Genomic DNA, 13,474 nt, shown 5'->3' on the forward strand with positions numbered 1-13,474 from the left:
TTTTTTTTTTTTTTTTGCGGTATGCGGGCCTCTCACTGTTGGGGCCCCTCCCGCTGCGGAGCACAGGCTCTGGACGCGCAGGCTCAGCGGCCATGGCTCATGGGCCCAGCTGCTCTGCGGCATGTGGGACCCTCCCGGACCGGGGCACGAACCCGTGTCCCCTGCATAGGCAGGCGGACTCTCAACCACTGCGCCACCAGGGAAGCCCTCAGATTCTGTTTTTTATATGATTAATTTGTTAGAACAGTGTTCTGAGAATTCATGGCTCCTATTTATGTTGCAGGTAGATTGTATATAGATATTCTGATTCTGTTTTATTAAGTAAGATTACCTTGGGGAGCTTTCCTGGTGGCGCAGCTGTTGAGAGTCCGCTTGCCGATGCAGGGGACACAGGTTCGTGCCCCGGTCTGGGAAGATCCCACATGCCGCGGAGCCGCTGGGCCCATGAGCCATGGCCGCTGAGCCTGCGCGTCCGGAGCCTATGCTCCGCAGCGAGAGAGGCCACAACAGTGAGAGGCCCTCGTAAAAAGAAAAAAAAAAAAGATTACCTTGGTAATCTTGGACTGTGTACTCACTCGTTTAGCATCCCCCCCCCGCAAAATAAACAATTATAGGATTCCCAACCTCTTTTCAACATATTCCAAAATAAGTAAAATCTGAGTTAATGAGATCCTTCTTTAAGTCGGAAGTTTGAGGACAGCTATTTAAATTTTTTGAGATTTGTGTTTTAAAGGTTTTTAATAGAGTAGGTTTCTTTATCTCAAATGTCCACACTTCATCTCTGTCTTTGAGTTGAAGTTTGAAATGATCTGCTAGATTAATGAAGGAAAATCTGAGAGAAATGGAGTAACTTTCCTAAAGTCATACTCTGAGTTTAGTAGCAGACCTTAGTGGCTTTTAGCCAAAATCCACTTCCCTTAACTTTTGACCTTATATTCTTTCTTTCTTTTTAATACTGTACTTGGGACCTAATGTAGTCATGTGGTTGAGAAATTTTTCACATTGAATTATAAAAGCAGGAAGATGTAGAATTAATAAGAAAATGGCAAACATTAATGTCTGTTTTTGTTTTGCTTTTTTTAGTGTGCAACTTGCTTTGCTGTTTGCTGTTTTATTGCCACAGATGACATTACTGTAAGTAGACAACCTTTTGAATCCAGTTGTTTGCACATTTCTCATTTAAGGTGGTATCTTATTTCCTGTTCTTATGCATTAGGAGCTGTATTCAACTCTGCAGTGTTTGGAAAATATCTTCACCAAGTCCTATCTCAAAGAGAACGACACTAATGTTGTCTGCAGCACCCCTACTACAGCGCTTCATATCAGCTCACTTCTCGTGTGGACATTATTACTGACCATATGCCCAATCAATGAAGTGAAGAAAAAGCTTGAGGTGTATGTATTTTTAGTTTCTTACTTTATAAAATCAGCATTTATTGACATAATCAGTTGTGTTCACATAATAATGACTGACTATTTTCTAGGCATTTCCATAAACTTCCAAGCCTCCTCTCTTCTGATGATGTAAACATGAGAATAGCTGCTGGTGAATCTCTGGCACTTCTGTTTGAATTGGCCAGAGGAATAGAGAGTGTAAGTATCTGATAGGTGAAACAAAAAGCTTGCATCACAAGGACCATTATTCCATCATAATCCTCACAATTAAGAAGTGGATTGTAACTTTAGAGCATGGCCCACTGAGAACCTAGTGATCGATCGTTCTGCTTCTTGGCAGTGGTGATGTAATACTTTTAAGAGCATAAATCAATAGGGGTTGGTAGAGCAATATTTAAGTGTAGTTCATTATATTTGATTGTTGCTGCCTACAGAACTGAAGTTTAGGTACACTCTTATTACTCATGGAGAGAGTTGTCCCGTATAATCTTTTGGATCTGCTAGGATTTCTCAGACATCAGACACATTAAGGTAATTCATGCATGGATGCTTTATAATAAATGTTGGACAAATGGATGAAATATTAGGTCAACATAGGTTTGGGATTAAGTCAGATGAGTTTAGTACTGTTAGGTTTAACTTTTAAGCCAAAGATGGAAATAAACATAGCCCATTACTCTGGGACATGTGCTTTGCAGTTCTCTACCACTGTCGACTCATAGTTGTTTTTTTTTTTAAACCACAGTTTGGCTTTTGAAGGTATTTGAGTTTGTGATAGGTGACCAATAGGTGATCCACCATCCTGATGGTATTCCAAGTTTAGCACTGAAAAGTCCTGTGTTCTAGGAAACCCTTTGTCTTAGGCTGTATGGGACATTTGGTCACCCTGGTTTGTGACCTCTGCTGTGAATCTTGGGTTACTTACTAGCTACTTCTTAATTTAAGGAGAAAGACTATTTCTGGAATGAAACTTTGTCTGCAATTAAAGAAGTTATTTAACAGTGGATAATTCTAAATAAGATTAATACGTGTTCTGGGTTGCCTTGCTTATTCACATTCCATTCTAGGCCTGTGTTTCGTTGCCCCCCACATCCCTCCTTACTTTGAAAGAGAGCAGGTACGAGGTAAAAGTAAGTTATTAATGCTGTCAGTAGCTAATGAGTCTCCTTATGTGAGAAATTAGAAGACTGAAGTTTAGCAATCCATTTAATTTTATTGAGCTACTTAATGGCTCCTTAACCTCAAGGCACAGAAGCCAGATGTCCCCATTTTTAATCTTGTATTCCTCTACTGACTAGAAATGGTAAATTCTTTTCTTTTTCCTTTGAAATGCATCTTAAAAGTGAACTAATGATGCAGTTTAAAGTATATGTGTTGATTTGTTTAAATTTGCATAAATGTAAATATATTATTACCTGCATATCTTACATTATCTGACTTAATAAATAATATATGATAGCCAGGAGAACTCATCCAGATGTATTTAATTTGACTGAAGTCCTTGTCAAAGACAAAAATGAACTGTGTTATAAAACAACCTAGTGTTTTGTTTGCTTTTTGTTTTTTTTTTTTTTTGCACTAGGAATTTTATTTTGAATTTTTTGAGGAACATCCATACTATTTTCCAAAGTACCTGCACCAATTTACATTCCCAATAACAGTGCACAAGTGTTCCCTTTTCTCCACATCCTCACCAGTATTTGTTATCTCTTGTCTTTATGATGATAGCTATCCTAATAGGTTTGAGGTGATTCCTCATTGTGATTTTTTTTCTAACATCTTTATTAGAGTATAATTGCTTTACAATGTTGTATCAGTTTCTGCTTTATAACAAAGTGAATCAGTTATACATATACATATGTCCCCATATCTCTTCCCTCTTGTGTCTCCCTCCCTCCCACCCTCCCTATTCCACCCCTCTAGGTGGTCACAAACCACCGAGCTGATCTCCCTGTGCTATGCGGCTGCTTCCCACTAGCTATCTATTTTACGTTTGGTAGTGTATATGTGTCCATGCCACTCTGTCACTTTGTCCCAGCATACCCTTCCCCCTCCCTGTACCCTCAAGTCCATTCTCTAGTAGGTCTGCATCTTTACTCCTGTCTTGCCCCTAGGTTCTTTGGACCATTTTCTTTTTTTTTCTTCTTTTTTTTTAGATTCCATATATATGTGTTAGCATACGGTATTTGTTTTTCTCTTTCTGACTTACTTCACTCTATGACAGTCTCTAGGTCCATCCACCTCACTACAAATAACTCCGTTTCGTTCCTTTTTATGGCTGAGTAATATTCCATTGTGTATATGTACCACATCTTCTTTATCCAGTCATCTGTTGATGGACACTTAGGTTGCTTCCATGTCCTGGCTATTGTAAATAGAGCTGCAACGAACATTTTGGTACCTGACTCTTTTTGAATTATGGTTTTCTCAGGGTATATGCCCAGTAGTGGGATTGCAGGGTCATATGGTAGTTCTATTTTTAGTTTTTTAAGGAACCTCCATACTGTTCTCCATAGCGACTGTATCAATTTACATTCCCACCAACAGTGCAAGAGGGTTCCCTTTTCTTCACAGCATCTCCAGCATTTATTGTTTGTAGATTTTTTGATGATGGGCATTCAGACCGGTGTGAGACGATATCTCATTGTAGCTTTGATTTGAATTTCTCTAATGATTAATGGTGTTGAGCATTCTTTCATGTGTTTGTTGGCAGTCTGTATATCTTCTTTGGAGAAATGTCTATTTAGGTCTGCCCATTTTTGGATTGGGTTGTTTGTTTTCTTGATATTGAGCTGCATGAATTGCTTGTATGTTTTGGAGATTAATCCTTTGTCAGTTGCTTCATTTGCAAATATTTTCTCCCATCCTGAAGATTGTCTTTTCATCTTGTTTATGGTTTCCTTTGCTGTGCAAAAGCTTTGAGGTTTCATTAGGTCCCATTTGTTTATTTTTGTTTCTATTTCCATTTCTCTAAGAGGTAGGTCAAAAAGGATCTTGCTGTGATTTATGTCATAGAGTGTTCTCTGCCTATGTTTTCCTCTAAGAGTTTGATGGTATCTGGACTTACATGTAGGTCTTTAATCCATTTTGAGTTTATTTCTGTGTATGGTGTTAGGGAGTGTTCTAATTTCATTCTTTTACATGTAGCTGTCCAATTTTCCCAGCACCACTTATTGGAGAGGCTGTCTTTTCTCCTTTGTATAGTCTTGGCTTCTTTATCAAAGATAAGGTGACCATATGTGCGTGGGTTTATCTCTGGGCTTTCTATCCTGTTCCATTGATCTATATTTCTGTTTTGTGCCAGTACCATACTGTCTTGTTTAACTGTAGCTTAGTAGTATAGTCTGAAGTCAGGGAGCCTGATTCCTCCAGCTCCGTTTTTCTTTCTCAAGGTCTTTTGTGTTTCCATACAAATTGTGAAATTTTTTGTTCTAGTTCTGTGAAAAATGCCAGTGGTAGTTTGATAGGGATTGCACTGAATCTGTAGATTTCTTTGGGAAGTATAGTCATTTTCACAATGTTGATTCTTCCAATCCAAGAACATGGTGTATCTCTCCATCTATTTGTATCACCTTTAATTTCTTTGAACAGTGTCTTATAATTTTCTGCATACAGGTCTTTTGTCTCCTTAGGTAGGTTTATTCCTAGATATTTTATTCTTTTTGTTGCAATGGTAAATGGGAGTGTTTTCTTAATTTTACTTTCAGATTTTTCATCATTAGTGTATAGGAATGCAAGAGATTTCTGTGCATTAATTTTATATCCTGCTACTTTACCAAATTCATTGATTAGCTCTAGTAGTTTTCTGGTAGCATCTTCAGGATTCTCTGTATATAGTGTCATGTCATCTGCAAACAGTGACAGCTTTATTTCTTCTTTTCCGATTTGGATTTTATTTCCTTTATTTCTTTTTCTTCTCTGATTGCTGTGGCTAAAACTTCCAAAACTATGTTGAATAAGAGTGGTGAGAGTGGGCAACCTTGTTTTGTTCCTGATCTTAGTGGAAATGGTTTCGGTTTTTCACCATTGAGGATGATACTGGCTGTGGGTTTGTCATATATGGCCTTTATTATGTTGAGGAAAGTTCCCTCTGTGCCTATTTTATGGAGGATTTTTATCATAAATCGGTGTTGAATTTTGTCGAAAGCTTTCTCTGCATCTATTGAGATGATCATATGGTTTTTCTCCTTCAAGTTGTTAATACGGTGTATCACATTGATTGATTTGCATATATTGAAGAATTCTTGCACTCCTGGGATAAACCCCACTTGATCATAGTGTATGATCCTTTTAATGTGCTGTTGGATTCTGTTTGCTAGTATTTTGTTGAGGATTTTTGCATCTATGTTCATCAGTGATATTGGCCTGTAGTTTTCTTTCTTTGTGACATCCTTGTCTGGTTTTGGTATCAGGGTGATGGTGGCCTCTTAGAATGAGTTTGGGAGTGTTCCTCCCTCTGCTTTATTTTGGAAGAGTTTGAGAAGCATAGGTGTTAGCTCTTCTCTAAATGTTTGATAGATTTCGCCTTTGAAGCCATCGGGTTCTGAGCTTTCGTTTGTTGGAAGATTTTTCATCACAGTCTCAACTTCAGTGCTTGTGATTGGTCTGTTTTATATTTTCTATTTCTTCCTGGTTCAGTCTTGGAAGGTTGTGATTTTCTAAGAATTTGTCCATTTCTTCCAGGTTGTCCATTTTATCGGCATGTAGTTGCTTGTAGTAATCTCTCGTGATCCTTTGTATTTCTGCAGTGTCAGTTGTTACCTCTCCTTTTTCATTTCTAATTCTATTGATTTGAGTCTCCTCCCTTTTTTTCTTGTTGAGTCTGGCTAATGGTTTATCAATTTTGTTTATCTTCTCAAAGAACCAGCTTTTAGTTTTATTGATCTTTGCTATCGTTTCCTTCATTTTTTTTCATTTGTTTCTGATCTGATCTTTATGATTTAAAATATGGAATGCTTCACGAATTTGCATGTCATCCTTGTGCAGGGGCCATGCTAATCTTCTCTGTATCGTTCCAATTTTAGTGTATGTGCTGCCGAAACGAGCACTCTTTGCTATTTTTGTTAAGTTTTTTGAAAGGAGGGGAGTGTCTGCTGGTGGGTTAGTGTGGTTACAAGGTGTTCAAAAAAATTAGTTAAACCATAGGTTGATTTAAATTAGGTTTTTGTAGCACAAGTGTGGCATCAAATTATTCAGAGCCTTTTGCTAACATTAATTATTTTGTGTTATTATTAACCTGGAAATCTAACTATGTGATGAAATCAGCCTGGGAGACTTAGTAAAAATCTCTCTGAAGAGCTGGCTTTTAGGTTGGGTTTTAAAGAATGAGTTGGTGAAATATTAATAGTAGCTATTTGTTCAAAGTTGATATGAAGAATTAGTAATCCTTCGTTTGTGAGAGCTCCCTTAGTTTACTTTGTGTGTCTGCCATGTAACCAAGCAGGTAAAGAGTGTACTTAGGAGCTGCTGTGCCTGGGTTCAAATTTTGTCTTCCACCCTTATTACCTGATGATGTTGGGCAACTTCTGTATGCCTCAGTATCCATATCTTTACAATGGAGATAGTAATAGTCACTACCTAATATGGTTCTTGGGAACACATGCCAAGTACAGTGTAGGTGGTAGCAGTTCCTGCACTATTAACTGAATCATGTATTACCTCCCTCTTACTAGTACTCTAGTAGTGGCCTTTTAGGAGCTCTCTAGGGTAACTTAAACTAAGACAAGGACTATTTAGTGAGTGGAATTATAGGTCTGAGATCCATGTGATATGCTGATTCAGGGAAATATATCAAAATGTAGTATAGTCAAACCTTCCCTAATTTTCCCTGCTCTATCCCCCACCTAAGCTGACAGGGGAAGTGCTTCAGGACAGAGAGACAGAGCAGAAACAAAGAAAAGAAGATTTGAAGGCTCACAACACACTCCCCAGGCCCTAAATCACTTAGATTTTATATTTCCAGAAAGGACAACCCCACGTGCTTCTCATTTCTTGCCTTTGTTTATAGGATAAGTGACTCATGTAAAAATGTCTCCATACCCTGATGGAGACATTCTGCCTCAATTAGCAGGGAATGAAAAGAATAAAAGTCTTTGTAGTTGCGTAGAGTCAGATAAAACCATTCTAGAAATAGTAGTCATCACTTTGCAGTGAAGTGGGGAGACATCAAATTCTGTGTTAATGTTAGGCTTCCCTGTTAGGATTATTTTTTAACACATAGGACAGCTGTGCAAGATCCAGCTTATTTCATTTTGTTTACAGTCAGTGCTCCAGTAACTTCTGTATAGAAATAGTAGTTTGGGGGGTGATTTTTGTGACCTTAAGCATCTCATCCTGTGTATTTAAACTCTTCTAAAAGTTTTCTGTGGTTTCATTTCATTCTAATGCCACTCAGCCTTTGAAACCATTTAACTTATAGTCATTTTAGTATGAAATAATTATCTTTAGCTGACCTGTTTGAAGCATTTATACTGTTATACTGACACAGGCTATATCATAAAAGAGCTGTAGCATAATGGATGTTTATGTACTGTGTTTTATATATTTTTAGAATATATAAATATATTTTACTTAGGCCTTAAATAAACCTGTGAGATGTGGGTTGTATTAACTATCCCCTTTTTATATCAGAGGACCTGAGACACAGATTGCTAATGTAATTATGCCCAAGGTTATATATGTCTAAGTAATGGATGTTTGTGATTCAAACATAGATGTTCTGACTGCAAAACCTGTTTTGTGTGACAATAAACTTCCTCATATAGCTGTAATTACTACACTGATTTTTTAAAAGTCCAATTCTATGTAAATTCCTCTAAATCTAGAATACTGATGTAATAGTTCATGCTTCATAATTTATTGGGCAAATTTATATTTCCTGTCTTATTTAATCCTTAAAACTATCATGTGGTGGGAGGGTGGTGGATATTTTCATTTTACAGGTGATGAAACATATTTGTAATTTTTAAAACTTGGTGTAGTGAGTAGTAGGCTTGAGGTTCTGATCTAGGACTTTTGACCCCGTTGTGTGGCAATGACTATGCAATTTTCTTTTCATTATTGATAAGAGTTAGGTATTTGTCCCTCTAGGAGCCCATTTTTCATTTGTTCCTGAGTGTGAAGTTTTACTATGCAGTTATCCCAAGCTTCAGTAAATTGGCTTTTGGATGCTGTTTATGGACTATTTTTGTTATATTTTATGTTTTCTTTCTTTTTAAAGCACAGGCACTTTATGGAGACATTTCCCTACAGTACTTAATATTTATTTTCACAAGTACTATATTCAACTCAATGGTTCAGACTCTGTAAACTAGATTGAGTTTTATTGATTGCTAAGATTATTTACCATGGAGTTTCTCAACTTCAGCACTGTTGATACGTTGGGCTGGATAATTTTTGTTGTTGGAGGGGGCGCTGTCTTGTACATTTCAGGATGTTTAGCAGCTTCCCTAGCTTCTACTCGTTAGAGGCCAGTAGCACCTCCTGGCAGATGATGATAACCAAAAATGTCTTTAGACATGGCCAGATGTATGCTGGGAGGTAAGATTGTTGAGACCACTAGCAGTAGTTCCCAGTTCTTAGACCAAATTAAGGTAATGCATAAAGTCTTGTTAATTTTTGGTGTATTCTCCCATATATATTTTTTAAAATCTTCCATAAATTTTATTTTTGAGAATAATACAAAATAACAAGTAGTCAATGAAATGAGTAGAGAACTTCCAGTCCTTGAAATGTATTTGTTTCTAGCAGTAAAATGATTCCCGTTTTTTTATGATGGAATCAAATTTATTGGAATTTAAATATACAGATCAAAGTATCATTGGACTGTTTTAATCACATCTTATCAGCTTTGGTATCTGCTTTTCTAGATGAAAATCTTGACAGATGTTATTTCCAGCTAACTCAGACATAGGAAGCTGAATCAGAACATTTGAAGAAAACATTGGTTAGAACAGTTAAGAATATACAATCTCTAAAATACTGACAATGAGAAAATACTTTAAATTAAGAATATCTGGGGCTTCCCTGGTCATAGTGGTTAAGAATCTGCCTGCCAATGCAGGGGACATGGGTTCGAGCCATGGTCCGGGAAGATCCCACATGCCGTGGAGCAACTAAGCCCGTGAGCCACAACTACTGAGCCTGCGCACCTAGAGCCTGTGCTCCACAACAAGAGAAGCCACCGCAACGAGAAGCCCGGGCACTGCAACAAAGAGTAGCCCCTGCTCGCCGCAACTAGAGAAAGCCTGCGCACAGCAATGAAGACCTAACGCAGCCAAAAATAAATAAATTAATTAAAAAAAACAAAAGAATGTGTTAATTTCAAGCTTATTTTCCATGAGTGTAATAATTTTTTTCATTTTAGACGTTAAAAGAAATAATATTTGTTGAGATTGAACAATTATGTATACAGTGTGAAGAATGCCTAGAATAAGAGCTGCTTATTTTATGTTTTTATCTTTGGCTGCGCTGGGTCTTTGTTGCTGCATGTGGGCTTTCTCTAGTTTCGGCGAGCGGGGGCTCCTCTTCGTTGTGGTGCACGGGCTTCTCATTGCGGTGGCTTCTCTTGTTGAGGAGCATGAACTGTAGGTGCACGGGCTTTAGTAGGTGCAGCATACGGGCTCAGTAGTTGTGGCATGCGGGCCCTAGAGCGCACGGGCTCTAGGGTGTGCGGGCTTCAGTAGTTGTGGTGTGCACGCTCAGTAGTTATGGCTCTCGGGCTCTAGAGCGCAGGCTCAGTAGTTGTGGCGCATGGGCTTAGTTGCTCCATGGCATGAGGGATCTTCCTGGACCAGGGATCGAACCCGTGTCCCCTGCATTGGCAGGCGGATTCTTACCCACTGCGCCACCAGGGAAGTCTGAGCTGCTTGTTTTAATAGAATAAGTTAAGTGTTACCACCAATGCAAAAAATCTTAAATAGGCATTAATAACTAGAACTGGAGATGGGTCACCTTCTGGCTTTCATGTGTGTCTGCTCTAGTTTTGGTCAGCTAAAGAACTTGGAATAATCTTTTAGTTTAATGTGGTTGTAAAATTTAATCAGGGAGTAAAAACACCCAAAATAAAGAGACTTTCAAAGTATAGCCACTTAAACTGTAAAAAGGAAGCCCATGGTCAACTTAAGGTCATAGCAAATAGTAATACATTTTGTGGCTTCCCTCCAAAAGGGATTAAAATATCTTCCTTTCTTAAATAATTTAATCACTTGAGTTGTGCACCTGATGTAAATACTCGGTTGCTTATTTGAAATATGGCCAATAAATTAGAAATTAGGTGCTTTAAAAAGCATTACTGATAGCTTGCCCTTTTGGAATAAGAATATTTGGAATTCTGGGAATATGTGCTTTGGGTACTAGGGAGCCAGGGGTAGAAGCTGTATTGGTTTATGTGTATCTGACTATCACTGAACTTGTGTATCTGAACTATCACTGACTATCACTGAACTATTGGTTTATGTGTATCTGACTATCACTGAACTTGGAAATCCCAGTAATGTCTTGAATACAGTAGGAACACAGTAAGCATTGGTTGAATGCATCTGGTTATACTTGGAAGAGGAATGTTCATTGTTTGGTGGTAGTGTATCATCTTGTAGGCAACATTTCTGGATTAAATTTTTGCATGACAATAAGTGTCTATGTGTGTATCTGTGCGAAGATCTCTAAATAGCTCCAAGATTTGCGTTGCTCTGTGTAACCCTGTTGGATATTTCCAAGGTGGACTGTTTTTTGTTAATTCTAGAAGAGGGTGGGGGGAAAGAAACAACAAACTACAAACAAAACCAAATTTTTTTTTCTGACCAGGACTTTTTTTACGAAGACATGGAGTCTTTGACTCAGATGCTTAGGGCTTTGGCTACAGATGGAACTAAGCACCGGGCCAAAGTGGACAAGAGAAAGCAGCGGTCGGTGTTCAGAGACATCCTTAGGGCGGTAGAGGTAGGCCACTTAATGCTGTAATAGATACTCCTTGATGGTTGGTCTGTAAACCCCATTTATCTTCCCTACCTTTCCTAGATTTCTGCTTCCCCCAATTTCACCACTGGCTTGTGAGGATATCTTGTCTTTCTGACTTGTCCTGTAACCTCCCCTCCCTCCGCCCCTGCCAATCCTAGACCAGTACAAATACCTGACTTTTCACCAGTTTGTTGAGTGCTTTTGAAATTTAAAAACATTCACAACAAGGTGGTTTTGCCGTTAATATTTATCCAAACTTAGTTGTGTCTTTAAGTCTACCACAAGTAGGCAAATTCTACACGCTTATATGTGGGATAGTACTTCCACTTTCTAGTCTATTCATATTTCAGGGATGGAGGTATCGGTTTAAACCACATTATTCATTTCAGCATACACATGTCTAATTAGAAATTGTGTTTATGTAGGATCTCTTTAGATCATGTTGGTTCCTCTTACAATTGTTGTTCTTCTATTGGCCAGGAACGGGATTTTCCAACAGAAACTGTTAAATTTGGTCCTGAACGCATGTATATTGATTGCTGGGTCAAAAAACATACATATGACACCTTTAAGGAGGTTCTTGGATCAGGGATGCAGTACCACTTGCAGGTGAGTGGGTGACATCCTTTCTGTATGTTTGCTTTTAAATTAGGGAGGAGTTTTAAATGTACCTTACTTAACTGGCTTTTGAAGTTAGTTTGAATATACAGAATGTTTTCAGCATATGATATGCAAAATAGCAAGTTTATTTTTAAAAGTTAAATTTAATAAACATGAAACTCTTCTTTTTGTTTTTGTATTGTGTAAGCCTAGTGGAGCATCTATATAGCTGTTGGAACACTTGATATCTTTGTAGGGAAGCAGATAGTTTGACATAGCTTTCTTGAATTCAAGGCATTGGAAAACCATTTGGTCTTACGAGAAACAGAAAGAAAATAAGTGACTTACATTCATATACATAACTTCTGTTAACCAGATTTCACTTTATGTAGTTAAAAAAAAAGAGCTGATATTTAATACTGAGACTTACTGCATTTCTCTTTTATTTAAGTCAAATGAATTCCTTCGCAATGTTTTTGAACTTGGACCCCCAGTGATGCTTGATGCTGCAACACTTAAAACAATGAAGATTTCTCGTTTTGAAAGGGTAGGTTTGGTTTTTGTTTTCAATAGAACTAAATGCACAGAAGAAAAGTGGAGCCAAAGCTTTGATTCTGCCAGGTGATAGGTATTTACCTATGTCTGTGAGATTTTAGTTCTTATGATGTTTCGGACACAGAGTAGCTGGACTAAAAGTATAGAAACTTCACTGCATTTAGAGTATGGAGGGTTATGATGAAAAATTTTTATCCATAATCCTATTAACATAGAAGCTATTTTTATCTTTTGTTTCCTTTTGCTTATGAAGTTTATATAGTTAAGGATAAATATTTACACAGTGCTTCTTTCGTATCAGATAACTGAGCCTAAACTTAGTAAGTACCAGATTCATTTTACAAATGAGGAAACAAATGTGCTCAGAGAGTTTGTAACATTAAATAGTGGTTAATATTTTTATTTAACATTTCAAAAACCCTTATATTTTAATTTTTTTTACTAAGGTAAAATTCACATAACATAAAAAACTATTCTACACTGTACAATTTAGTGGCATTTAGTACACTTACAGTGTTGCACAACTGTCACCACTATCTAGTTTCCAAACATTTTCACCACCTCAGAAGGAACCTTATGTCCATTAAGTATTCATTCTCCATTCCCTTCCCCTCTTCTCCCCCCAGCTGCTGACAGTCACTAATGTGCGTTCTATCTATGGATTTACCTATTCTGGATATTTCATATACATAGAATCATATAATGTGACCTTTTGTGACTGGTTTTTTCATTTAGCATAGCGTTGCCAAGGTTCATCCATGTTGTAGCGTGTCATTACTTCAGTCCTTTTTGTGGCCAAATAATCCTTCATTGTGTGGATATGCCACATGTTTATCTGTTCGTTAGTTGGTGGACATTTGGCTTGTTTCCACTTTTTGCCCTTTTTAAATCGTGCTGCTATGAACATATATGTACAAGTTTTTGTTAGAGCACCTGTTTTTGATTCTTTTAGTTGTATGCCTAGGAG

At 37.6% G+C, this 13,474-nt stretch overlaps 1 protein-coding gene and 1 non-coding gene across 4 annotated transcripts in view; one reads left to right on the plus strand and one right to left on the minus strand.

The window, feature by feature from the left end:
- Positions 1-13,474, plus strand: part of IFRD1 (interferon related developmental regulator 1) — a 46,254-nt gene that overhangs the window by 30,942 nt on the left and 1,838 nt on the right. For 2 of the 3 annotated variants that reach the window (XM_060020750.1, XM_060020748.1), the window contains exons 6-11: positions 1,084-1,134; positions 1,217-1,395; positions 1,485-1,593; positions 11,200-11,334; positions 11,833-11,961; positions 12,404-12,499. In XM_060020750.1, coding sequence (XP_059876733.1) covers positions 1,084-1,134; positions 1,217-1,395; positions 1,485-1,593; positions 11,200-11,334; positions 11,833-11,961; positions 12,404-12,499 — 699 coding nt within the window. The remainder of the gene's footprint in view (positions 1-1,083; positions 1,135-1,216; positions 1,396-1,484; positions 1,594-11,199; positions 11,335-11,832; positions 11,962-12,403; positions 12,500-13,474) is intronic. The other variant, XM_060020749.1, reaches the window with a different exon arrangement.
- On the minus strand, positions 6,337-6,443 carry LOC132431408 (U6 spliceosomal RNA). Its single transcript, XR_009520715.1, has one exon. It is a non-coding gene; the product is annotated as a U6 spliceosomal RNA (small nuclear RNA).

The sequence above is a fragment of the Delphinus delphis genome, chromosome 9 (assembly GCF_949987515.2).
Source record: "Delphinus delphis chromosome 9, mDelDel1.2, whole genome shotgun sequence".
In the NCBI taxonomy this organism is placed as follows: Eukaryota; Metazoa; Chordata; class Mammalia; order Artiodactyla; family Delphinidae; genus Delphinus; species Delphinus delphis.